Source organism: Bos javanicus, chromosome 21 (genome assembly GCF_032452875.1).
Source record: "Bos javanicus breed banteng chromosome 21, ARS-OSU_banteng_1.0, whole genome shotgun sequence".
NCBI classification, from domain to species: Eukaryota; Metazoa; Chordata; class Mammalia; order Artiodactyla; family Bovidae; genus Bos; species Bos javanicus.
Window position 1 is genome coordinate 4,734,462 of NC_083888.1, and position 27,568 is coordinate 4,762,029.

Consider the following 27,568-nt stretch of genomic DNA (forward strand, 5'->3'; position numbering starts at 1 on the left):
AAAGTGAGAAACAAAAGGTGCATCCCAGATAAATGGCAATTACAAAATCAGGTAAATAATAACTAAAATAATGGAATATACACACATATATGTACACCCAGAAGCAAAACCAAAAGTCAAAAAAAGATAAATAAAGTATAATAGATTGACCTTGCAAACAAAAGAAATCAAAAATTATATCCACCAATTAAGATTAAAACTAACTAAAGTGCAAACTGGAAAACAGAACTAAAGCAAGGTGCCAACTGGGGAATAAAACAACAAAAACAAAATAAACTGACAAATATGGTGAGAAAAAGAAACAAAGAATATAAATGCAAAGTTAAGCAGAAGTAGATAAAGAGGATTTATATACAGTAAAGATTAACTACAATGGGAAAAGAACAGTAGGAAACACAAACAAAGGAATAAATGTAGAAAAAAAAATAACAATAAATTTTTTAATTTTTTAAAAAGAGATAACAAGAAGTAAAAAAAAAAAAAGGAAAACCCCACAGAACTGCAAAAGGCCAATACAGAGGCAGTATATAACAGAAATAAAAAGTGCAATTTTAAAAAATTCTCTGGGTTTCTTCCTTGTCCTGGCTATTGATGACCCAGAGGGATGGTACGGGGAGGGAGGAGGGAGGGGTGTTCAGGATGGGGAACACGTGTATACCTGTGGTGGATTCATGTTGATGTATGGCAAAACCAATACAATATTGTAAAGTAATTAACCTCCAATTAAAATAAATAAATTTATATTTTAAAAAATTCTCTAAAGTTTAAATAGATTTAATAGTGCTGGTAAAAACCATCAACTACAACAACAGAGTGAAAGGGGATGGGCGGAACATCCAGAAGCAACTACAGAACAAGTCAAAAGATAAGAAATGTTCTCTTGAGTCTCTGCTGTCAGCATCCATTCCCTCACCAGGAGTCACAGTCCACCTCACCTCCCTAGGATGCCGTTCAACACCGGGCTGGTGTCTGGACCTGCTGTGGGATCTGCTCAGACTCTAATCTGGTACTCTCCCTGTGTGTTCTTGCCTTCAATGTCCACAGGTGTCAGAACTAGTACATTTTCTTTTGTGAGAACTCTCGTTGTCCTTTTAAATATTCCATAAACACAGTCTTCCTAGTTGATTGTGTGGATTTAATCTAGTTTGTACAGTGGGTGGGAAGGTTTTGGGTATTCTTCCTTAGCCACACTGCCCCTGGGTTTCAACTGTAGCTTTATCTCTACCTCTGGATGTGGGTCATCCAGACGGGTTTGCTCATGAGGATGCCCTGGAGGACTTGGTTCTGCGCCAGTGAGGGCCAGCTGTGGAGGTGGTACAGCTGCTTAGGTCACAGGGGCCCTGGCAGCACCAGGTACTCAAGGGAGCTGGCAGCAGGAAGTATCGTGCTCTAGAAGGGTATGGCAACCCACTCCAGTATTCCTGCCAGGAGAATCTCCTGGGCAGAAAAGCCTGCAGACCACAGTCCACAGGGTCTTAAAGAGTTTGATGTGACCAAAGTGACCCCGTTTGCATAGATACAGGACTCTTTCTAGCTTCTGGCAGTTCTTTCCCAGTAGGGATCATGCATGGAGGTGGCGCAGTTGCTTGGATCACAGGAACGCTGGCTATGCAGGAGCACTAATGTCTATTGTCACAGGAGACATGGTTTTATTAGGGCTTTTTCTAGTCTGTGGCAGCTCTGCCCCAGTGAGGACTGAGCATGAAGGTGGCACAGCGGCCACCCTGAGTGTGCAGGGATGCAGACAGCCTCAACTACAGGAGCTATGGCCCTATCAGAGTCTTTTTCCAGCCTCTGGTAGCTGGTGATCTTCGGTGAGACCTCCTCCATTGCCCCACCCATTCAGGCCTTTAGAGGGCTCCCCTGACTTGGGTCCTTCTCTGTTGCTCAGCACTGCCAGGTGCTTGAAGGGCCAGCCTCTCTGTTGTTCAGCTGCTGGTGCTGGCCTGTGGGAGAGAGAGGCTAAAGTGATGGCCCCATCCCTACACACAGCAGTATCACCTTGCCTCCAAGGCTGCCTGGCTTTCCTCCACAGGCATTTCCTACTACAGTCTCCTCCCGCATGTCCCCTAGGGCCATCTCCCCACCGTCAACCACAGACCTCACCCTGGATTCCTCCACAATCCCTGCACTCCAGCCCCCAGCTGCTGTGCCTTCTAGGGGACCCATGTCCCTGACTGGGGTATGTATGGCTGTGGCAAGGATTTTCTGTGTGATTCTTATTCCATTTAGACTGTCACAGATCAGCTGCTTCACTCTCAACCTCAACTATCTTTCCTCTGTCCCAAACAGTTGCCCCAGTGTGGAGGTCAAACCCCTGCTCAGTTCCCCCGCCTGCCAGAGGCAGGTCCAGTGCTACTAACACTTCTCTTTTTTTCCCTACTTCTTTCATTCTACCGAGTTTTATGTGGTTCTATATATTTTTTTCCACTGGTCAGGAGCTCCTGCCCATTCTGAACTGGTGTTCTGCAAGCACTTCTGTGTCTGAAGGTGTATTCCTGATGTATCCATGGAGAGAGATGCACTCCATGTCCACCTACTGCTCCATCTTATTCTCTCCACCATAAAGTTTTGACAGTTGTACAGGAGAAACAAGATGCTGTGTTCTGGAAAGATCCTTTTGGTGACAGGACGCAGAATGATCCAGAGTACTGAAGGTTGTTATGAGACAAGCCAGGGGCTTTGGTAAATAGTACATGGGCCAGGTAGGAAGAGGAATTGGGGGAAATAGAGAAGTTGAAGAAGGGAAAATGAATCAGAAATGGTTGTCTAGATTCCCACCTTGGATAAATGAAAGGAGGACCTAAGCTAAGAGAAGGTATTGGTGTGATAGAGGCTCATTTCTGGTCATCGTGAATTTCAGGTGCCAGAAGGTTGAATCCAGCAGGTTGAAGGATGGAGGTCAAATGGGAGGAAGGAGAGAGACACAGTTCTGCAAAAGGTCACCTAGAAAAGACATGGGTAGAGGCGACTTTGGAATAAAATAAACAACGTATTAGGCATGCACACTCTCCCAGTCCCTCATGGAATCTTATGAGATTTCCAGTAACATCTCTATTAATCCCAACTCATTTATGTGTGGCTTTGCTTTAGTAAAGAGGAAGTAGTGTCCATAAAATGATTTATTCTGTTTGTTTTCTGAGTAATCATGAAAGGATAAAATAAATATAAAAATATTATGCAAAACATTATAGTAAGTGATTGATAAGCTTAAATTCATACTACAAAAATGGAAATATAAATTTGTGACTGAAGTTTAGATATAAAAGTTTATGTATAAGTCTGTTACTATTGAAAAAGCAAACTGAGAATAGAGTTACTTGAGGGATGAGTTTTTTCTTATTCTTGGTTTTAAACATGTAACATACAGCTAGACAGAAGTGATAATAGCTCATTGAGTAATGGCCTGAATAAATGGTGTAGAATAATGGCATAGAATAAATGTGCATATCTATCATACATATCAAGTAATGTGTATTTTTTGTGTGTCTTTTACAGTAAAATACTTCATGCAGCCATGGATATAATAAAAATTAAGTTTCAGAGCCCCAGAATTCTGACTCTTTCCCCAATTTGATAAATGCTGTACTTGAATACTTTTATCAAGTCATTCATTTAACAAAATAAGTTATAAATTATTTCCTTGAATTATTTTAACACAAGAAAGTTGGTTAATTTTGGCAATACTTCATTACAGGTGACTATGTTGTCATGACTATATATTTTGAATTGAGTAGAAGAATGGGATACTTCACTATTCAAACATATATTCCTTGTATACTGACTGTGGTTTTGTCCTGGGTATCATTCTGGATCAAAAAAGATGCTACACCAGCAAGAACAGCATTAGGTGAGTTTCAAAAAAGTCTCCTACCATTTTTTGTAATTTTAATATAGAACTATATTCATAAAAATACTTTCAATGAAAAAGTTCAAATGTAACTGATCTAATTTGAGGGCTACTTGATTATTTTATTTATTTTTAAGTAGACAAGTTAGATTTTTCTTCCTGACAATAGAATTCCCTGTGTACCACTTAAGTTGAAGTCAGGTATTCAAAATAAATCAATTGCATCATTCTGTACTGTGCTCTACGGATGATGTCATTAAAAATGTAGTCATGTTCTGAAACCTGCCACACTCAAAAGTCTCATTATGTCAGTGAATGGAAATAGAACAGTGTATGGAAATAGAACCTTTGAGGATTGGTGACCAAATCAGTAAAACAGTCTTTCAATAAAAGAAGTACTGCTTGGCTAGAGCACATTTACCAGCAAACAAGAAAATGATTATTCTTTTCAGCTATAATTTACACATTAATGCTCAAAGTCTTTTCATAAATTTTTCTCTGGTACCCAAAGTTCTCTTAATAAAACATTAAATTTCAGTGGTTTTAGAATTGTAGTGCATGTTTTATATCAGTTTTTCTTTATGGTGGGAATTTTGCCTAACTTTCTATATTTTTATTTGTTAATAATGTATGATATATAGTTCTTTCCACCAGCACTCTCACAATTTCTTTTGGAAATCAAGCTACCTCAATATAAAAAAAAAAAAAACTGCAAAATCTTGTATATTACATTGCACCACTTCTGTTGGTTTTTTAATTCTTGTTTGTTTAACAGCACAGTACTTTTTGAACAAGGTAAATTAGCCTTTAATATCCTCTGTCCTGTGGAAATATCCTCTGTCCTGTGGAAAAGATGAGAATACCAGACCACCTTACCTGCCTCCTGAGAAATCTGTATGCAGGTCAAGAAGAAACAGTTAGAACCAGACATGGAACAAAGGACTGATTGCAAATTGGGAAAAGAGTATGTTAAGGCTGTATATCGTCACCCTGCTTATTTAACTTCTATGCAGAGTACATCATGTGAAATGCCAGGTTGGATGAAGCACAAGCTGGAATCAAGATTGCCAGGAGAAACGTCAATAGCCTCAGATATGCAGACAACACCACCCTTATGTCAGAGAAGGTGATGGCACCCCACTCCAGTACTTTTGCATGGAAAATCCCATGGATGGAGGAGCCTGGTAGGCTGCAGTCCATGGGGTTGTGAAGAGTTGGATACGACTGAGCTACTTCACTTTCACTTTTCACGTTCATGCATTGGAGAAGGAAATGGCAACCCACTCCAGTGTTCTTGCCTGGAGAATCCCAGGGACAAGGGAGACTAGTGGGCTGCCGTCTATGGGGTCGCACAGAGTCAGACACGACTGAAGCAACTTAGCAGTAGCATGGCAGAAAGCAAAGAAGAACTAAAGAGCCTCTTGATGAAAGTGAAAGAGAAGAGTGAAAAAGCTGGCTTTAAATGCAGCATTCAAAAAAAGAAGATCATGGCATTGGGTTCCATCACTTCATTGCAAATAGATGGGGAAACAATGGAAACAGTGATAGACTTTCTTTTCCTGGGCTCCAAAATCACTACAGATGGTAACTGCAGCCATGAAATTAAAAGACACTTGTTCCTTGGAAGAAAAGCTATGACCAACTGAGACAGCATATTAAAAAGCAGAGACATTACTTAGCCAAGAAAGGTCCGTCTAGTCAAAGCTATGGTTTTTCCAGAAGTCATGTATGGATGTGAGGGTTGTACCAAAAAGAAAGTTGAGCTCCAAGAAATTTATGCTTTTGAACTGTGGTTTTGGAGAACACTCTTGAGAGTCCCTTGGACTGCAAGGAGATCAAACCAGTCAATCCTAAAGTAAATCAGTCCTGAATATTCATTGGAAGGACTGATGCTGAAGCTGAAGCTCCTACTTTGGCCACATGATGCAAAGAGGTGACTCATTGGAAAGTACCCTGATGCTGGGAAAGATTGAAGGCAGGAGGAGAAGGGGGTGACAGAGGATGAGATGGATGGATGGCATCACCAACTCAATGAGCATGAGTTTGAGAAAGCTCTGGAAATTGGTGATGGACAGGGAAGCCTGGCGTGCTGCAGTCCTTGGGGCTGTAAAGAGTTGGACACTACTGAGTGAACTGAACTGAACTGACCCCTCTGCCCAATATTGGTTTTGCATTCTTATATAAAATACATGATAAATCAGCTGACTAAGGCATAACATAAATTTAGCAACTATTCTTCAAGTTATAACCTCACAATGACAAATTCAGAGGTCATAGTGAGTATAATTTTAAAGATCAGCTTCAAAACAGAGTAATATTTCTGCACAACTTGAAACTATGCAAGTCCTATCGAAGAGTAGCCATCATGGTGTTAAGAGGACAGGGATACTAGAAATATATCATTCTTGCAGGTAATAGATTTGCTGACCAGAAGAGTGGAGAAATCTCAACACTAGCATATTTAATTGAGACACCTGAAGGGCTCTGCTTAATAAAGCAATTCTCTAGACTTCCCCTAAATGAAACAAATCATGCCATGACAAATCAAGCAAAACCACCAGTAAATCAACTATTTATTATAAGGAAGAATTCAACATTCTTTTAAAAAAATTACATAGTCCATCATGTATCATCTACAATATTGTATATACAGTAAAAAATTACTAGGCTTTCTAAGAAGCAGATAATTGTGAGCCATGATCAAGAAAAAAAGTCAACATTAAAATGCAACTCTGATGTTGAATCAACAGATATGGGCTTTAAAGCAGCTATTATAACGGTGTTCAAGGATTTAAAAGAAAATACAATGTTAGTGAATGACAAGATGGATAATATCAACAAATACCTTTCTTAAAAATGAAGTTCTAGAATAAGATGTATAATAGTCAAATTGAAAATAATCACTAAATGAGCTTAAGAGCAGAATGAAAGCTCCTTGGAAGCAAAGTTATGACCAACCTAGACAGCATACTAAAAAACAGAGACATTACTTTGTCAACAAAGTTCCATCTAGTCAAGGCTATGGTTTTTCCAGTGGTCATGTATGGATGTGAGAGTTGGACTATAAAGAAATCTGAGCGCCGAAGAATTGATGCTTTTGAACTGTGGTGTTGGAGAAGACTCTTGAGAGTCCCTTGGACTGCAAGGAGATCCAATCAGTCCATCCTAAAGGAGATAAGTCCTGGGTGTTCATTGGAAGGACTGATGTTGAAGCTGAAACTCCAATACTTTGGCCACCTGATGTGAAGAGCTGACTCATTTGAAAAGACCCTGATGCTGGGAAAGATTGAGGGCAGGAGGAGAAGGGGATGACAGAGGATGAGATGGTTGGATGGCATCACCAACTTGATGGACATGGGTTTGAGTGAACTCTGGGAGTTGGTGATGGACAGGGAGGCCTGGCATGTTGCAGTTCATGGGGTCGCAAAGAGTCGGACATGTCTGAGCGACTGAACTGAAGTAACTAAACTGAACAGAGCCTCAGTGATCTGTGGGACAATATAGAGATGTATAACACAACTTCAACTGGTACTCCAAAATGAAAAGAGAAGAAGAATCAACTTTAAAATTTTTTGAAGAAATTTAGTAAAAATACGCAAATTTCTTGAAAATGAAAGTGAAAGTGAAGTTGCTCAGTTGTGTCTGACTGTTGCAACCTCGTGGACTGTAGACTACCAGTGTCCTCTGTTCATGGGATTTTCCAGCCAAGGATACTGGAGTGGGCTGCCGTTTCCTTCTCCAGGAGATCTTCCCAACCCAGGGATCAAACCCGGGTCTCCCACATTGTGGGCAAACACTTTACCATCTGAGCCACCAGGGAAGCCCTACCTACAAATTCTTTAGACATAACATGGTCACCACATTTTGAAAATGTTAAATTGAACATTTATTACAAAATCTATATTTTTCATAAAAATTTACCTGCCATCAGTGTATACTTTTCAAATTTACAATGCATTTTTACAAAATGTATCAGAACTTTCCCACCTGCAATAAGGAGAGCCTGACATTCTGTTTTCACTGTACTGATTAAAGAAACTGATTCAAAGAGGGTAAGTGGCTTTATCTGACCAAATGTTGAGAAGGCTCAGAGCAAGGCTGAAGGCTTTGACTTCTAGTTCAATATCCTGTACACCTGACCATGCTGTGCATGCTGTTCTATTTGACTTATTCTACAATTTCTTGCTGATTGACATACCAGGGAGGCACTAAACAGGAGCTGTGATACTACTGTAAAGATAGGAACTAATGTGCATTCATCTGTCATGTCTACCTGATCTTTCTATCACATATACATCTCTTAAATTTGCTCCACAGTCTTTGATTAAATCTTTAGTGTTGGCCAACATATATGAAATAAAGTCAGATTAATACTGTGATTAGTTAACTAATTAACCAATGAATCAATGCACTCATAAAAAGTATTTATTGAAATAGTTAGAATGCTAGACATGGTGCTATGTAATGGGCAAGAAAGGATGAGCAAGATATAGTTTTGCTTTTAAAGATCACACATTCTATGCAGGGAGGCAGACCACAAAGACGTAAGCAACTCTCTGTGACCATGCAAAAAATGAGGCACGTAGAATGTATAGGAATAGTGAAGATGTGTGTATTATCAGCTCTGCCTGGAGTACTATAAAGTGATTTGCCTCAGAAAAAGTGGTGTTTCTGCTGAGTCTTCAAAAAAAGGTGAGTTTACAAATTGTATACAAAAGGAGAAGTAAGACAGGAACTAGTTTACCTGGCCAGAAGAAAAGTGTGAGATGAGGAACAGACAAAGTATAGGGGACTGCAAATCTCACTTTCATTAAAAATATATACCCGTGGTGGATTCATTTTGATGTTTGGCAGAACTAATACAATTATGTAAAGTTTGAGAATAGAATAAAATTAATTAAAACAAACAAACAAACAAAAAAAATGTCAAACAATACAAAAATTACTGAATAAATGGGATGATATCAACTTAATTCATATATTTTAATATTGTGAAGACTATAATAAAATGTATTATGGAAATGTTGCTTATAATATTATATGTACATTACAATGAAAAGTATTGTTACGTTTACGCAATGCCAAGAAGGAGGATTCACATAAAAATAAAGCAGCGTGTGGAATGGAGGGATTCTGTCTGGCGTCTCTTACAGCTTGCCGTGTGTCCCCCGTGCAGGCATCACCACAGTGCTGACCATGACCACACTCAGCACCATAGCCAGGAACTCCTTGCCCCGGGTGTCCTATGTGACTGCCATGGACCTTTTCGTGACTGTGTGCTTCTTATTTGTCTTTGCTGCTCTGATGGAGTATGCTACCCTCAACTACTATTCAAGTTGCAGAAAACCACCTACCACTAAGAAAAAAACATCGGTGAGTTCCAGTAGCAAGGATTTTCTCCGTATATATATGGAATTTAGAAAGATGGTAACGATAACCCTGTATGCGAGACAGCAAAAGAGACACAGATGTATAGAACAGTCTTTTGGACTCTGTGGGAGAGGGAGGTGGGGGATGATTTGGGAGAATGGCATTGAAACATGTATAATATCATATAAGAAACGAATCGCCAGTCCAGGTTTGATGCAGGATACAGGGTGCTTGGGGCTGGTGCACTGGGATGACCCAGAGGGATGGTATGGGGAGGGAGGTGGGAGGGGGGTTCAGGATTGGGAACACGTGTACACCCGTGGTGGATTCATGTTGATGTATGGCAAAACCAATACAATATTGTAAAGTAATTAGCCTCTAATTAAAATAAATAAATTTTTTTAAAAAGAAAAAAATGCAAAAAAAAAATTTTTTTAAGATTTTCTCAGAAGGTAGTAGAAGAATATTTTGAGGTAAATGGTTCTTATTCATAAGGATTTTATACATGATATAAATAGTTAATTTAATAAGGCTTTTTAAAAACAAGATAGGTATTCAGAAGATATGAATGTGACTGTCAAGCAGTCTTCAGCTTCACCTACCAGTGGCATGGACTGATGTAATCACATCTTAAAGATTATTCATTATCAGAGTGTTCTGTAATACAGATTCCATGGAAGTTTTCAATGGCTTTTTCTGCTTTCCTCGTAGTTACTACATGCAGATTCCTCAAGATGGATTCATGAAAGGATAAGCCTACAAGCACCGTCTGTACGTATAGCATTGCAAATGTAAATATTTCTGAGAACTTTGTGTAAACTACAATTGAAAAATATTGTTGTTTACAAATGCATCTATTGAAGACCAAAGAGTAATGCATGTACTCCCTTTAAAAAATGTATTTACAAAGAAATGTTCAACTTAGAAAATTTGGAAAATAAAGGGAAAAAAATCACTTCTACTCAGGGATTAGTGTGTAGCATACATATTTCTGTAACTCAAAATTATGTTCTGAATACACTTCTTGGTCAAAATATTAATTTGTAGGATCATTTTGATGATTGCATCATATGTTCATGATTGATGCATGCACAGATGATCTTGGCTGGACACTGGGCTAATCCACAACTTTTCACTTTTGAACATATTTTTATCACTACAGTTTTATACATACTTGTGACTATTTTCTTAGTATTAATTCCTAGAAGCAGAATGCCTGGGTCAAAGAATTGCATGTTTTTTCCAAATCACATTCCACCAGTTTTGTTAGCAGTGTGAGTCACTCACTGCTCAATATGGGTCACTCTCCCTGCATTTAGTTGAATAGTTGAATATACAAACAACTCCTACAAACTATTCCTATTGGCATTGCTTTGATTATTGATAAAGCTTAATATATTTTTAATTGTTTTTGATTTTCACATATTCCTGTGAATTGCTTTTTCTGTCCATTAATTTTTATAAAAGTTTTTATACAATTTTGATAACATTTTTATCCTTTAAGTTTTTTAAAGTAGCATGCTATCTGCCAGTTATATTTATTGCATTTATACAATGTAAAATTTATATAATCACATATAGAATATATTAGGGATATTAGTCTGGTTTTGTATGTAGTTTTTATTTCAGATTTCATTAATAATGCTGTCACTGCAATTTCTTGAGCTTTTTTCCACATGCAGTGTCTTCAATCTCCTGTTGTCAAATCTATCAGCATTTCCTTTTGTGGTATCGGCCTCTTGTGTCCTGCTTGGAAGTTCTTTCCTATCTTCAGAATGACATAGCTCTCCCTGACTTTCTTTTGAGTGCTAACTCTGTTTGGCAACATATTCTAAGTACTTTCATTTATCAACTCATTCTATCTTCACAAAAACCCACTCTACTGACAAGGACACTGAGATGTGGAAAAGTAAAGTCCTATAAGTATTGACTGAATCTTCACAATTTAAAAAATTATTGTATTTAATTATTAGTGTTACCTGAATTTTTAGTATATAGCTTAATGTAAGACTCTATTGAAAAATTGAGAAACATGTCTTTAAATCACTGATTGTGAGCTACCACTTTTACCATATGACAACTTTTACTTTAATTATTTTTATCCCTTTGTACATAAGAAGTCACAAATTGCACTGAATGTTTTATGCCCACCCGTATATGATAAGTGGTTTTCTAGCTGCTAATCAGCATCTTATGTTCAGTTCATTTCAGTCAATTTCATCAGGAGATTGTATAATTATCTATACTCTGCAAGTATGTATCATTATAGTTCTGACAGAAGTGAAGCCATTTTTCTAGTTGCGGGAAGCCACAGTGGATATAGATTTTGCCAGCAAATGCTGCCAAATAGCAACAGACTGAAAGGTAATGGGAAGGGGTGGAAGTAGAGGATGCTAAATAACAGAGACAAGTCAGAACAAATAGTCTGAGGCCCAGAAAATACATTATCACACACAACCAGGGGGCTAAGAGTGGAGGAAGAAATATTGACATCTTCGGTATAGAAATGATACAGTCAAAAGTAATAAAGAATGTTTAACATAGAGGAAAAAAAATAGCCACAAAACTGGAAGAAATTTTTAAGCTGGAAAATGTAATGACCCTAAAGAAAGTACATACAAAAACAATTCACAGAAAGGGCTCCAGGCCAGTTGATGCTGCTGCTGCTGCTGAGCCGCTTCAGTCGTGTCCGACTCTGTGCGACCCCATAGATGGCAGCCCACCAGGCTCCCCGTCCCTGGGATTCTCCAGGCAAGAACACTGGAGTGGGTTGCCATCTCCTTCTCCAATGCATGAAAGTGAAAAGTGAAAGGGAAGTCGCTCAGTCGTGTCTGACTCTGCGCGACCCCATGGACTGCAGCCTACCAGGCTCCTCCGTCCATGAGATTTTCCAGGCAAGAGTACTGGAGTGGGGTGCCAGGCCAGCTAGCATGACATAATCAGAGAGTCTTCAACAGGAGTTCAGAAGACAAAAAAAAAAAAAAAAACTGGGGTTTTTCAACTGTTGGATGATAATGTCTTCAGTTCTATTCTGAAATATCTAGTGTTAGGTTAGTTAAGGGGCCACTCTCCTCAAAAAGGAAAAGCAGAGATGAACAGCCTCTCACTAACCAGGGACAGGAGCTGGCCCCCTGAGGGTCATATGTTGCTTTGGGGGTAAGTCGTCCAAACTGTTCTGTGCCTCAGTTAACCTAACCCATAAAATACAAGGCTAGTCCACTCTGAGTATGCAGTAGTACTTGCTGCCCAGGAAGTGCAGTGGTTCTGAAGAAGTCAAGGAACTGCATTATACAAAGAAGCAAAACAGGTGTGAGTCAGGCAGGGACTAGCTGGGCTGAAGATGACCCTGGAGATTCATTAATTAAAATCTCTATTTGGGGCATAGTTGAAATTATCTTGACAAATGGGGGGGGACTGAATTTAAAGAAGTACTTAAACAATTTAACATATGGCTATTTACAGTTCTTAACATTATAAGTTTTATTTCTATATTGTAATATGTCATTTTACAACAGTGAGCTATAAAGATATAACTAGAGATCTCTTATTATTTGTTTCAGTGATCATGGATTTTAGTTCTCTAAATGAAGAAGTGAGGTATATAGTTCTCTCTTGTCCTCAGAAATCATACGCTTTTTAGCATGTTACCTTGTTGGGCATCCTTTTAATCTCTAGTGAGCTGTCTCCATCCCTGCAGAGATTTCTGATGCCCATTTTGAGTCAGCTCCTCATGTTGGTCCTGCCTGCTTGTAATGGCTGGACATCTTTGTGTGACACTGCACAGTTAAAAAGGTTGAAGAAATAAAAGAATGAAAATCTGACTGAACACTGTCAAAACACATGTACAATTGTTATTTAATAAAAGCAGATTTTTCTAATTGGAAATTATAAAAAAAAAAAAAAAACCAAATTCGTCAAATGAACCAGAGCAAAGTCAGGAATTTGCTTTTCTCAGCAAACTTCCAGGTGAAATTTACACCCACTCAGGTTTAAGAACCATTAACCTGGAGAACATGCACCTACACTAGAACCTGAGGAACACCAAGGTTTTTATTTCTTCCGATTGCCTAGAATTGTAGAAGAAAGTAGGCAGCTACACCATGGCCCCCTGACTGGCTATTGGCCCAGAGCATCTTGATTTAGGTTAGTCCTCACACAGACATTTCCCAATTAAAAGCATGCCCCAAAGGCTACCAGTAGTGAAACTGAATCCTCTACCACAGAGCTAGAAAAATATCCAATCAATGTAATATCCAGAAGTAGAAGGAAAAAGGTGCCATATTTCCTTGTAATTATGGGTTTTAGTTTTATATAAATATATAATATATATGACGGCAGCCCACCAGGCTCCACCGTCCCCGGGATTCTCCAGGCAAGAACACTGGAGTGGGTTGCCATTTCCTTCTCCAATGTATGAAAGTGAAAAGTGAAAGTGGGATCGCTAAGAGTCAGACACGACTGAGGGTGTCCGACTCTTAGCAACCCCATGGACTGCGGCCCACCAGGCTCCTCCATCCATGGGATTCTCCAGGCGAGAGTACTGGAGTGGGGTGCCATTGCCTTCACCATTATAATATATAATAGATATCAATTAATATGTGTAAACAATATATATTATAATATAAATAATATAATAAGGTATAATATAATACAATGGATATACATTTTATATATATTATTATACATGTTATATATTATATAATAATATTGTATATTATATATTATGTAACTATACAGATTATATAATAATGTATATTATATATATTATATGAAACAGATTATATCATTTATATTATAATATATACATATTGTATATTATTATACATGTATACATGTATATATGTATGCATATATACATTGTATATATATACAATATACATATTGTATATGTATATATAGTATATATTATTATATATTATATAACATATATAATATGATTATATAATATATCTAATATATTAATATATAATATACATATTAAATATATTATATATATAATATTGTATGTATGTTATATTGTAGATTATATATAGTATATTATATACATCATATAATACTATATTTTATTATATATATAATATATAAAATATATAATGATAATATATTACATATTTGATATATAATATTTATATTTATATGATATATATAAAACATACATTTATTATATATAATATATAATTTATATAATTATATGCATATAGTATATATTATGATATATAATAGAATATAGAATATAGAATTATATATAATATGATATATTATACATATAATATATTTATTATTATATTATATATTTATTATTTATTTATTATATGTGTATATTATATATAATATATTTATTATTATATGATATGTTTCTTATTTATTTATTGGTATTATATTATATTATTGTTATTATATTATTATTATTATTGATATTGTATTTATAGTACTATCAGATCAGATCAGATCAGATCAGTTACTCAGTCGTGTCCGACTTTTGTGACCCCATGAATCGCAGCACGCCAGGCCTCCCTGTCCAGAAACAACTCCCGGAGTTCACTCAGACTCACGTCCATTGAGTCACTGATGCCATCCTGCCATCTTATCCTCTGTTGTCCCCTTCTCCTCCTGCCCCCAATCCCTCCCAGCATCAGAGTCTTTTCCAATGAGTCAACTCTTCACATGAGGTGGCCAAAGTACTGGAGTTTTAGCTTTAGCATCATTCCTTCCAAAGAAATCCCAGGGCTGATCTCCTTCAGAATGGACTGGTTGGATCTCCTTGCAGTCCAAGGGACTCTCAAGAGTCTTCTCCAACACCACAGGTCAAAAGCATCAATTTTTCAGCACTCAGCCTTCTTCACAGTCCAACTCTCACGTCCATACATGACCACAGGAAAAACCATAGCCTTGACAAGACGAACATTTGTTGGCAAAGTAATGTCTCTGCTTTTGAATATGCTATCTAGGTTGGTCATAACTTTCCTTCCAAGGAGTAAACATCTTTTAATTTCATGGCTGCAGTCACCATCTGCAGTGATTTTGGAGCCCAGAAAAATAAAGTCTGACACTGTTTTCACTGTTTCCCCATCTATTTCCCATGAAGTGATGAGACCAGATGCCATGATCTTCGTTTTCTGAATGTTGAGCTCTAAGCCAACTTTTTCACTCTCCACTTTCACTTTCATCAAGAGGCTTTTTAGTTCCTCTTCACTTTCTGCCATAAGGGTGGTGTCATCTGCATATCTGAGGTGATTGATATTTCTCCTGGCAATCTTGATTCCAGCTTGTGTTTCTTCCAGTCCAGCATTTCTCATGATGTATTCTGCATATAAGTTAAATAAACAGGGTGACAATATACAGCCTTGATGTACTCCTTTTCCTATTTGGAACCAGTCTGTTGTTCCATGTCCAGTTCTAACTGTTGCTTCCTGACCTGCATACAAATTTCTCAAGAGGCAGATCAGGTGGTCTGGTGTTCCCATCTCTTTCAGAATTTTCCACAGTTTATTGTGATCCACACAGTCAAAGGCTTTGGCAAAGTCAATAAAGCAAAAATAGATGCTTTTCTGAAACTCTCTTGCTTTTTCCATGATCCAGCGGATGTTGGCAATTTGATCTCTGGTTTCTCTGCCTTTTCTAAAACCAGCTTGAACATCTGGAAGTTCATGGTTCACATATTGCTGAAGCCTGGCTTGGAGAATTTTGAGCATTACTTTACTAGTATGTGAGATGAGTGCAACTGTGCCGTAGTTTGAGCATTCTTTGGCATTGCCTTTCTTTGGGATTGGAATGAAAACTGACCTTTTCCAGTCCTGTGGCCACTGCTGAGCTTTCCAAATTTGCTGGCGTATTGAGTGCAGCACTTTCACAGCATCATCTTTCAGGATTTGGAATAGCTCAACTGGAATTCTCTCACCTCCACTAGCTTTGTTTGTAGTGATGCTTTCTAAGGCCCACTTGACTCACATTCCAGGATGTCTGGCTCTAGGTCAGTGATCACACCATCGTGATTATCTGGGTCATGAAGATCTTTTTGTACAGTTCTTCTGTGTATTCATGCCATCTCTTCTTAATATCTTCTGCTTCTGTTAGGTCCATACCATTTCTGTCCTTTATCAAGCCCATCTTTGCATGAAATGTTCCTTTGTTATCTCTGATTTTCTTGAAGAGATCTCTAGTCTTTCCCATTCTGTTGTTTTCCTCTATTTCTTTGCATTGATTGCTGAAGAAGGCTTTCTTATCTCTTCTTGCTAATGTAATATATTATATTATATATATGTATATTATATAATGATATATATCATGTATTATACATAATTATATCATATATATTATATACATATACAATATTTTATATATTACAATAATATATTACAATAGTACAATAATATTACAATATTGCAATAATTATAATATCACAATTTTACAATATTATAATTAATAAATTGTAATTAATTGTTGTATATTATATAATATACTATGTAGACAGTATAGTATACAATATAATTTATTGTATATTATATTAATAATTGTAATTAATTATTTTAATCAATATATTACAATATTATATATTGTCTATACAATGTACAATATTGTGTATGTATATATACATAATATATATGATATTATTTTATATATATTATATAATATATGTATTAATAAAATATATGTAATAATATATATAATAAATATATATATAGTATTCATGATGAATTCTGAAAGACCTCTCTTCCAGCATTAAGCAAAGGACTTGTGTGCATCCCTCTCCCTTGATTTCAGCCTCCACTGACACATACAGTTCCCTTTGACACCTCAGATCCTCAGTTCCTGCAGCATAAATAAAATTAGAACAGAAAGACAACCATGGTTTTTAGTTTTCATATGTTATTCAGTCAAACTTAGAAATTTGTCCTCTATAAATGGACAGGGAAGCCTGGTGTGCTGTAGTCCATGGGGTTGCAAGAGTTGGACGTGACTGAGTGAATGAGTGACTGAACTGAACTGAACTGATCCTCTCTAAAAACTTCAATTTAGTACACAGTTTTAGTTGTATGGGAGAGTTCTTCAACTGCCTGAAGAATTGACAAGTCTATTTGAAGCCATTACTCAAGGTTAAGAATGATTCCTCTCATTTATGAGTGACTGTAAGTCATCCCCTCCCCTTATCTGCCCAAATATTGACTTCTCCACATCAGGAAGAGAGCTTGTGAAGTAGAAAACAAAACATTCCAATTGTATACAATTTTTGACTGTCAAGAGATGACAAGCAATGTCTGGTGTTCACACACTGAAAGCTCATTTTTTAACCTGAACTACATGGAACAAGAAGATTCTCTCTTATCGTTCCTACACACCATAGCTTTTTTACTGTCTGCTAATTAGAAAGAAAAGAAATCTATTTCTCCACAAGTTTATATAAGTATTGTTTAACATTTGAAGAATTGTATATAATGTGTGTGCATATATGCTCCAAATCAGCAAAGAAGTAGGCAGAACAGGGACTTGAAATGTCTAGTACACATTTGAAAAAATGCTGTATCTCCCTTATCAATCATCTGAGAAACACAAGTTTTGAAAACTGAACTCTAGTGTTTTGTTTTTCCATTAGATTTGCAGAGATTGAACTCTCCACAGCAGGGATGGGGGAGCAGGCATGGGGCACAGCATTATCACCGTTATTGTGGACAGGCATAATCTATGCTTACTGCTTGATTCATCTCAAGCTGTCCTTGATGCATTTCATGATGATTTTTGTGTTGTTCTTGTTGTCTGCAGAACTATTCTCTCCTTGACATGAGGCCACCACCACCTGTAACAGTTACTCTAAACAATTCCGTGTACTGGCAGGAATTAGAAGATACCTGTGTCTATGAGTGTTTGGATGGCAAAGACTGTCAGAGTTTCTTCTGCTGCTATGAAGAATGCAAATCAGGATCTTGGAGAAAAGGACATATTCACATAGACATCTTGGAACTGGACTCATACTCACGGGTCTTTTTCCCTACATCATTCCTGCTCTTCAACTTGGTTTATTGGGTGGGATACCTCTATCTCTAACTCTTCTTCCAGGTGATAAGTGAAGAGCATTAGACTCTCCTCTAAACTTTCATCGTCCCCAGACCAGTAGTGACTAACCGGAGTAGCAAGGAAGACACTGATCAGTTTATCTGAAATACATCACTTTTGAGCAGTGTAGGAATATGTGGCAGATATTTCTATTACGTATTTCAAACCCACAGATATATGCGTGTGCACACACAAGTTAACTGAGTGTTAAAGTGATCTTCTTGCTAATCCTTTGCTGAATCTGTAGCTTGGTGATATTTATAAATGTGTTTTGGATACTGGAAGCAGTTCCCAATTTTCTTTTGTGAAGAAATCTGTGAAACGTACAAGCAAATATCTGAGAAGCTCTCTCAGACTCCACCCTTTCTGTATTTTCACTTGGGCCCTCGGCAGCACTGGCGCCCAGCTGCACAGAGTCGCTGCTGACTGAGACACTCATGCTGACGTCAGCCACCGGCAGCCTGAGTTCAAGTGTGAACTGCAGTGAGTTACCACCCAGTTCCTCTCTCCGTGGCCTCTTTGCTCTGTCACCACCTTTACTGGTTGGTGTACTTTTATCTAATAACCTCACCCTAAGTTTGGAAAGGTTATATCTGTTTCATCCACAAGTGTTCAGTTGAGGAAACAGTCTGATTTTCAAAATTCTCATGTTGCTGAAGTCAAAGAGGTTTACTATCTCTGAACATCGTAAGTCCAACATTTTATCCTAAGAATTGTGTTTTATTAGACCAAGAGGCAACCCCAGAGTATACTCTATTATAGGTTCAATGATTATCTTTACCTTGCAAAGAAAGGTATATAGCATTCACAAGCTTTGGTTTTGAAATTGTTTTCCAGAGTGTGAAAGAAACGTAGATAGAATTTTTACAAATTTTTCTTAGTGAATATTAACTTTCAAGTCAAATCAATTTTAGATGCAAAACAATGGGTCATGGCTATCATCAATGATATATTTTGACGAAAAAAATTATTTTATATTTTCGAATAAGGATAGGTAGCAAGATGCTAAAGGAAAAGAAACCTTGAAATTATTACTCTTTTGATATTTTTATAACACAAAGCAAACTTGCTTATTGATATTAGTTCTTTGTTATAACTGGATGCTAGTATGTACTTCACAAGACTCTTCAGAAGCTTTCCACCATAGATAGGGGGGAAAAAAAGTCTTACCATTAGTTTAACAGATGCTTTGCCATTATTAAAATTTTGGTACTAACTCTGCTTCTCATCTTTATCACATAGAAAATTGAATTTGTTTTATTGGAAACCATATAATTTTATTTTAATTATGTATTGTGCATACTATTATTATTCAGAAAAAAAGGTAAAACATTATGCAGGAAAAGTATATAAAAGTGCTAATTCATACAATTTAATGAATGCACACCAGACACAGAAGACATGGGAATGGAAGAGACCAGAAGAGTTGAAATTAGATGAGTCAATTTTTATGAACATCAAGTGAATGCAAATATATTGATCTTTATCACCCGATTTTCAAGGAAAAGTCTATATAATGTGAGACATTGAGTTACTTCCTGTCAACTCCTTCCATGCCTTTTGATTTGATACTTATTACATAGGCCACAAACCAATTGGTTTTTATTTTGAAAGTCCAATTTAAAACACAAAAAACAGTAAGTATTTGTGGAGAAACAGGTTGAATCTATTAGCCCAACAGAAATTTCTGTGCTATTGGAGACTTGTACCTACTAGCAGTCTCGTCCTATCTCTCAGGCATCAACCTCCCACTCACTCAACAGCAGGGAGGGGTTCTGGAGGTGCCCTGACCACATCCCACCAGAGGAACTAAACACCCAGGGAGAGCATCCCAAGGTTCTTCTACAAACACAATTCTCAACTTTCTAGCAATATGAAAATTTCAATTCATTATTTCTTTTTTTAAAAAGTTCTGGAAGGAGCTGAATTTTTCAGTGAAATTCTTGGCAGAAAAATAACTTAAAAACATTTTTATCGCATATATTAAGTCCAACTTTACCTTAAAAATTTTTTACTGAGGCCTCTTATTTCAAGGCCATTCAATAATTGAGCATCATTGGCAACTCTTATGAAATTTTAAGTATAGGATCATCTGTGTTTTCTGAATCCAACCAATCTCTCCCTCCCAGTATCAGTCATTCTGCTGATCTAAACACACTGGTTTATGGTTCCTTTTCCATGAAGCAGAACATTCACCTCAAGAGAGTGTAACAGATCACAGAGCCTAAACTGGATTTCTGCACATCTATCCACTACGGGATCTTACTAAGAAGAACAAAAGCATTCCCTGAGAACACATCAATGCCTGCTTCTCTGCAGCTTGCCCATTTAAGTTCTCCTTATTGATCCCAGCTCCCCAGATAAACCATTTCAGTCTTCAATAAAGGAAATTGGTATGTACCTCACACAGGTGCAGAGCTCAGGGGCATGCTTTTAAGTAGGTATGAGTTTACTTTATGGAAGAAGGAAGAGGATGAGCACTGGGATAGTGTGAAGGGACTGTATCACTCTTTAACTGAAGGACTCTCTTTCACCAGTATGCTTGGTTAGTAGGGTATGTATGGTGAGCATTGTGCAAGACTGTTCACAGATACTACATCCTTACAGCTCCACCCAGATTGCTTTGCATGTAGAATGGGGAGTGATATTTGGTGGCTAGATGGCAGCTGTAGGGAAGTTGAGTGACCTGCATTTCAAAAGTGCTACTGTGCTCCTCACTTTTAGAAACGCTAAATTAAGGAAATGACTGTTCCACATTTTGACAAAAAATTCTAATTTCTGACCACCATACCTCATACTTACAACTGTGACTGTCTCTATTAAGCTGCATCTAGGCTGGACAGAGAAAAAAGAAATTTCACACCAATGGAATTAGAGCAAAATGCATCTTCGGATCTTAGAAAGTTTCAGTTTCTGCAAAGTCTGAATACCACAGGCCAGAACACAGACTGTCACATACATGACTGAGAAGGACAATATAGCTATAACTTACTCTGGACCCAGTCAATACTGTCCCTAATTTACCCAGCATATGCCTTAAAATAACACATAAATCTTAAATTACATATATCATGTAGATTTTTCATGTCCTGTGATCATATATATCTCATGCCAGATTTTACTTATCATTTATGAATGGTGAAGACAAGATTTCTTTATGTGCCCAACAGTTTTATCCTTAATTATATTATCAAATCAATTAAAAACTAAATTTTTGTGGACTCTTTAATTGAAGCAATGCCTTTCCTTTATGACAAAGCATTTTCAGGCTACATATGAGAAATCGGGGCCAATCTAAGAGTCAGTGCAATTTGCGCTTGTGATAGAATGTGAGTGTTCACTTAGAACCTTCACACCAAGTCTTTTTACCTGGTCACACCTTGCTGTAGTAAAAAGGTATAGACAGATTTTTTGTTCCTCTGCAAAATATCACACTCTGGAAGCAAGAATGGTAATTGATAACCCTATTTTGCATTCGTGGATACTTGCCACAACAGGGCATTCTTTATTAAAAGGGCTACGACTCAAAACAAATACAAACTTCATTTTTATCCATTTATCTTGGCTGCCAATAACTGAAAACTTTCTGTGGCTTCCTTTGAAGACTTTAAGGACTCTAACTAGTCTCCATGCCATTATACTTGCTATACCAAACCAGTGCTCTCAAAATACAAACATTTTTAATTCTTTCCACGATCTTGCTACTGTCTGATGTGTTCTGAAATTTATATACATACGAAATTTCATCCTCAATTTCTGTAAAAAGACAAAATGTGAGTGACGAGATAAGGATAATCTGATGCAAATGCACGCTGAAATATTTACTATTAGACTTCAGAACACCATCACATTTAAAAATATTCAGAAAGATGTCTGTAAATAAGAAAGAAAGAATTAGATAGTAAACACACTGTAATGTGAAACTCAAAATTTTCTGTTGAAGTCCCCTTCAAATTTCCCAAAACTGAGGTAGTGTGTAATCTGTACATTTTTCCCCTCAAATTTGCCTGTAGAAAACCTTCAGATTCACGCAACTTAACAGTACTGCCACAGTGTATAATCATATCCAAAGACCAAAAGTAAAAGTTCAGGCTAAACGACCCCTTCTCAAATTCTTTGTTAACTTACCTTTTACTGTAAAAACAGATTTCTATGATTATGGGGATAAAACACCATAAAAGACAGAAATAAGAGTTGAGATAATAGGTAAACAACTTAGCCAGTCATATCTATGGAAAATAAAACTTTGGCTTTTAAAATAAAATATCTGGTAATCTTTGAAGAGCATCCATTAGTAATTCTCACTCCTTCTTTTACAATTTCTTCTGATTAAAACTTAGCAATTCCAGGATATAAACCTAGCCTAGTTCTATTTACAGAGAAGGCAATGGGACCCCACTCCAGTACTCCTTCCTGGAAAATCCCATGGATGGAGGAGCCTGGTGGGCTGCCGTCTATGGGGTCGCACAGAGTCGGACACGACTGAAGCGACTTAGCAGCAGTTCTATTTAGATCAAAAGAGAATGTTTCCTACTTTCTTTTCAAAATGTCTAGTTAAATGATGCTTTCGTTTTTAATGTTGTCAATGAAACATCTTAAATCTCATTGCTCTGCTCACAGAAAAACCAAAGTTTAGACTGGTTTATATCAGTCCTACGGAGAAGGCAATGGCACCCCACTCGAGTACTCGTGCCTGGAAAATCCCATGGATGGAGGAGCCTGGTAGGCTGCAATCCATGGGGTTGCTTAGAGTCGGACACAACTGAACGACTTCACTTTCACGCATTGGAGAAGGAAATGGCAACCCACTCCAATGTTCTTGCCTGGAGAATCCCAGGGACGGGGAGCCTGGTTGGCTGCTGTCTATGGGGTCACACAGAGTCGGACACAACAGAAGCGACTTAGCAGCAGCAGCATATCAGTCCTAAGAGAGTAGTACATTTACTAACAAGTCTTCAATGTTTTGAGTTAACTAAGCCAGTTTTTAAAATTGTATTATACAGAAACATGAGCTAGAAAACAATTAGGTAGATATAACACAGGAGCATGCACACAATGCCCATGTACACTCACACATAAAGCAACATATTTGAATGTGCCATTCAGGTAATGAGAGGGAAATGTAAAGTTGTTTTTCTTGAATTAATCAGATCATCACCTACCTCTACCACCTTGAGGTTTGTTTTGTTTTGGGGTTTTGTTTTGTTTTTTTTTTTTTGGCATTTATAAGCCCAACGCAACATTTTCTCAGCCCAGTGGACTGTTCTACAATGTGAGGATGATAGTGGTTTCTGCAGGGAAGGATGGTCTCTAACTGCTGAACAGTTTAAACTGTGCAGGTTGGAAAGTACAGTGAAGATTGATTGCCAATAATGAAATCCCCCAGACTGAGAAGGTGGCTGTTATATTTTCTCCTTTTCCAGCTCTTTGAGATTCTTTCTTTTTCCCAATAACCACTTTTCCACAAAAAGTATTAAAGCTCTTATTTTCCATTAAAAAGCAGAACTCAGTGCCAGACTGATTTTCAGGAACAAATGATGAGCACTTTAATTTGGTTCTTGTTTACTACAGCAGATTTTGTTTTCATTGGCTGTTTACAAAAGGAAAGATTTAGGGTGTCAGCTTTGTCAATTGACAGGTGAAAGCCACTCAATACACAGAGAAGCACTTCAGTCACTTTGTTGAGATTAGAACACCTCATCACCCTAACTAGCTGTGGCAGTTCCAGTCAATGCATCCACCACTCAGCTAACCTGCCCCGTTTACCGATTTCACGCACTGGTTAGGGCAGGGTGACCCTGGAAGCTACAGAGAGTTTAAAGAAAAAAAAAAACAAACTTCATTCTGAAGTGACTTTCAATGAAATTAAATGATATATATTTACAGAAAGCTTATTTAACTTGCTGACCAAATTTTTAAGTTGGCAGCTGAATATGACAGGATTTTAGAAGTAAATTATGCTGCATTGCCATTATCATCATCATCATCACTACTGTCATAACCATCACCACCACCACCACCTCCACCACCACCATCATCATCATCATCATTATCATCATCATCTATGTATCCTTTTCCAGGTTCCACACTAGTGCTGGGCTTCTGAGGTGGTGCTTGTGGTAAGGAACCCACTAGCCAATGCAGGAGATGCAAGAGATATGAGTTTGACCTTGGGGTCAGGAAGATCCTCTGGAGAAGGAAATGGCAACCCACTCCAGTGTTCTTGCCTGGAAATTTCCATGGACAGAGGAACCTGGTGGGCTACAGTTCATGAGTCACAAAGAGTCAGACATGACTGAACACACACACACACACACACACACGCTTACTAGTGCTTTGGGGCTTCCTGGGTTTCACAGTTGTAAAGAATCTGCCTGTCAATGCAGGAGACACAAGAGACATAGGTTTGATCTCTGGATCAGGAAGATCCCCTTGGAATAGGAAATGTCAACCCACTCCAGTATTCTTGCCTGGAGAAGTCCATGGACAGAGGAGCCTGGTGGGCTACAGTCCATGGGTCACAAAGAGTCGGACACTGCTGAGCATACATGTATGCATCCTAGAGCTTAACTATTCATGCAACATGAAAGTTCAATTTCTTTTCCAAACTAAAACAAAATTAGAACTTAAAAAGAGAAAATAAAAAAGTTTTATTTCAGTTTAAATATTAAATACACAGTTCAAATATTTGCTTTCCTAGAAACATTTCCAGAACTGTACTTTGTCCCAGAGGTCCTGTTTGTCTACCTTGCCTCAATCAGAATTTGAAATTATTCCTTAGGCGAATATTCCACCTAATTGCTTTTTGGTGGCTTGTGGATTTGTGTTTTTGTTTCTTATTTTGTCTTGGTTTGGTTTTTGTTGTTTTTATGGTGCTTGATGTTTTTTATTCCTTTTCAAGAAGTTAACATTTAAATTGGCTAAGAACTATCTATCATTTTTCCCTAAAATGAATGCTACTATGTACACTTCAGATTTCTGTTAGCCCCAACAGACAATCAATATGCTTCTTATTATATAATTTGGGTCTAACCTTTGACTCTTTCTAATATATCTTGAGATTTTTACTTTTGGATAGAAATAGACACAAGTAAAACATATTCATGAAATTTACAGTATTTATTATTATATTAGCTGTTTAGACTAATTCTATGAAAACACTTAAAAGGAAACTTTCGATCATTCTTGACCTTCAAAATGATTAATTTTGTGCTAGTGAACAATGTTTACAAGCATATGTTTGTGCAACTACATGACATGTTTTTCCTTATAAGCAGCTCCTGAACTAAGTGAGAGATTCATTCCTCATGAATGAATTCTCTGGGGAAAGTTGACAAAGAGCAACAATTTTCAGGGATTAGGCCTGGATTGTTTTATGAGGAGTAAGGGGCCATCTTGTGTTTACATGCAGTGACGTATGTGTTTATATCCTTATGTACAGTGGTAAAACTGGAACAACTTATTAGCGTGTGTATTACTCTACCTACCACCCTAAACATAGCTGAAACAAGTAGAAAGGAGCACAGTTTCCTAATGAAAGCATATTAGCTTCTCAAGCTTTTTCTTTTTATGGAAAAAAAAGAAAGAAACAGATAGAACTATCTTTTTATTTCCTGAAAACGTGGGGCCACATTTTTTCTTTAAAAAGAAAATCAAGCTTAAATAACTGATCAGAAATTGTTTTGAAGTCCAAATGAGGCTGCCTTTTACTGAAAGCAGACCATCACATTTTCACTAGGGCACACTTAAGTTACTTCTTGGTCATTTGTGCATAGTGGTCTATTTTAACTGATAAGCCAAAAGTAGTTCTTCAAGATATAGGTGGCAAATAGCCTCTGTAACACTTGTTTAGGACACAGATTTCATGTATATTGTGAGAAAGTACCAGGTTTAGTGTGAACTGTGCCACATGTAAGAGTTAATCATAATATGTAGTCGTCTCTTTTTGAAACATGTGTATAAAGGAAAACCGTCAGGTGCCCTAGGAGATGCTCCAGGCAGAAAGGCAGAGAAGATTTGCATATCTGCTCTCTGCATGGATGGAATCCTTCCTGCCTGTGGATTCATCTCCTCCAAGTGGGAGAGAGGAGAAGGATTGCAGAATCTGAGGGTTTCTTGGAATCTGCATTGAGCACTCAGTGTAGAGAGGCTCAGTGTAGAGAGCTGGTCCTGAGAGGTGACCTGCCCTGGCCAAATGTGTGCTCTGGTCCCTTTCCAGGCAAGTGGGTTGAGGGCCAAACCAGGGTCCCTGCCTTCATCAAGTGGCATCCAACAGCCCCTGCTCTACTGTCATCCCATGAGGGCCTGAAGGCTCTGGCTCTGGGTCCGAGGTCCTGCCATCCTCCTCCTCTCTGTCAAGGATGTGACTCCCTGTTAGCTGTGCGGCTCGTGATTTCCTAGAGAAAAGTGGGCACACTTGTGTCCAGCGTGCCTTGGCAATGCGGGCAGCACTGAGACATGGGAGGCACTACACCTTGCTTTGCCAGTCTGGTCCCACTGTGCCCTGCTCGGGGTGGGCTAGGCTGCCCTCTGTATTTGTATTTGGATTCCTATGTTTGTACTTCTAATACAAATAAATGCACATGTTGTCAGAAATATTTGAGCCAAGAGTAGGTATCTTTCTTGTTTTGAATGGCCAAACAGGAGGCTGGGAAAAGGCACGGGCTTTCAGGTCCACATGGGTGGGGGCCTTCCCACCGGCGGGAGTGTAACATCAACTGCCCCTCTCGGAGGCTCACCCTTCTGCTAACACTACCCAGAGGCAGATTCTGCAAATGTTAAGAAAGAGGGGAGAGGTTACAAGTGACTTATGTTCAAAGCATGTGCCCTTCTCCACTCTTGATGAAGCCCAGAAACAGAGACTCCCCTACAAGCCCAAACAACACACCCACCCCTGCCCATGGAGAGCTTGAAATCCCACTCTGGCCAAGCAAGGAGGCAAGTGTCAGTCTCCAGGGCCTCATCTACAGCTCAGGTGTGATTAAATACTATGAGCAGGGTTCTGAGTTTCTGACCCTCCACTATCCATGAATGTGAAAGGGAGAACTGATTACTCTTAAAGTCTGAATAGCCACTCTGTGAGAAAGGGCTGCAGCCCCAAACTAAAGTAAAAGCCTAGCTTAGTAAACATGATCATAAACCAATGGCCACCACTGAGGACAGACAGACTTTACACTCCACTTTGGTCAATTTGAACTGAGCACATTTTACTGAAAACAAGCATCAGGTCTCCTAGCTCACCTATTATGACTTCAGTAAGACAGCCCAGCCTGCTCCTAGATGGGTGCTCCACTGGAGGAA

General features: G+C 37.9%; 1 protein-coding gene across 1 annotated transcript in view; it reads left to right on the forward strand.

Annotated features, from left to right (window-relative positions):
* Positions 1-26,865, forward strand: part of GABRG3 (gamma-aminobutyric acid type A receptor subunit gamma3) — an 846,425-nt gene extending 819,560 nt beyond the window's left edge. The window contains exons 7-10 of the mRNA XM_061394211.1: positions 3,698-3,850; positions 9,027-9,223; positions 9,932-9,991; positions 17,978-26,865. Of these exons, the coding sequence (XP_061250195.1) occupies positions 3,698-3,850; positions 9,027-9,223; positions 9,932-9,991; positions 17,978-18,259 (692 nt within the window). The 3' untranslated portion in view covers positions 18,260-26,865. The remainder of the gene's footprint in view (positions 1-3,697; positions 3,851-9,026; positions 9,224-9,931; positions 9,992-17,977) is intronic.
* Positions 26,866-27,568: the final 703 nt, after the last annotated feature.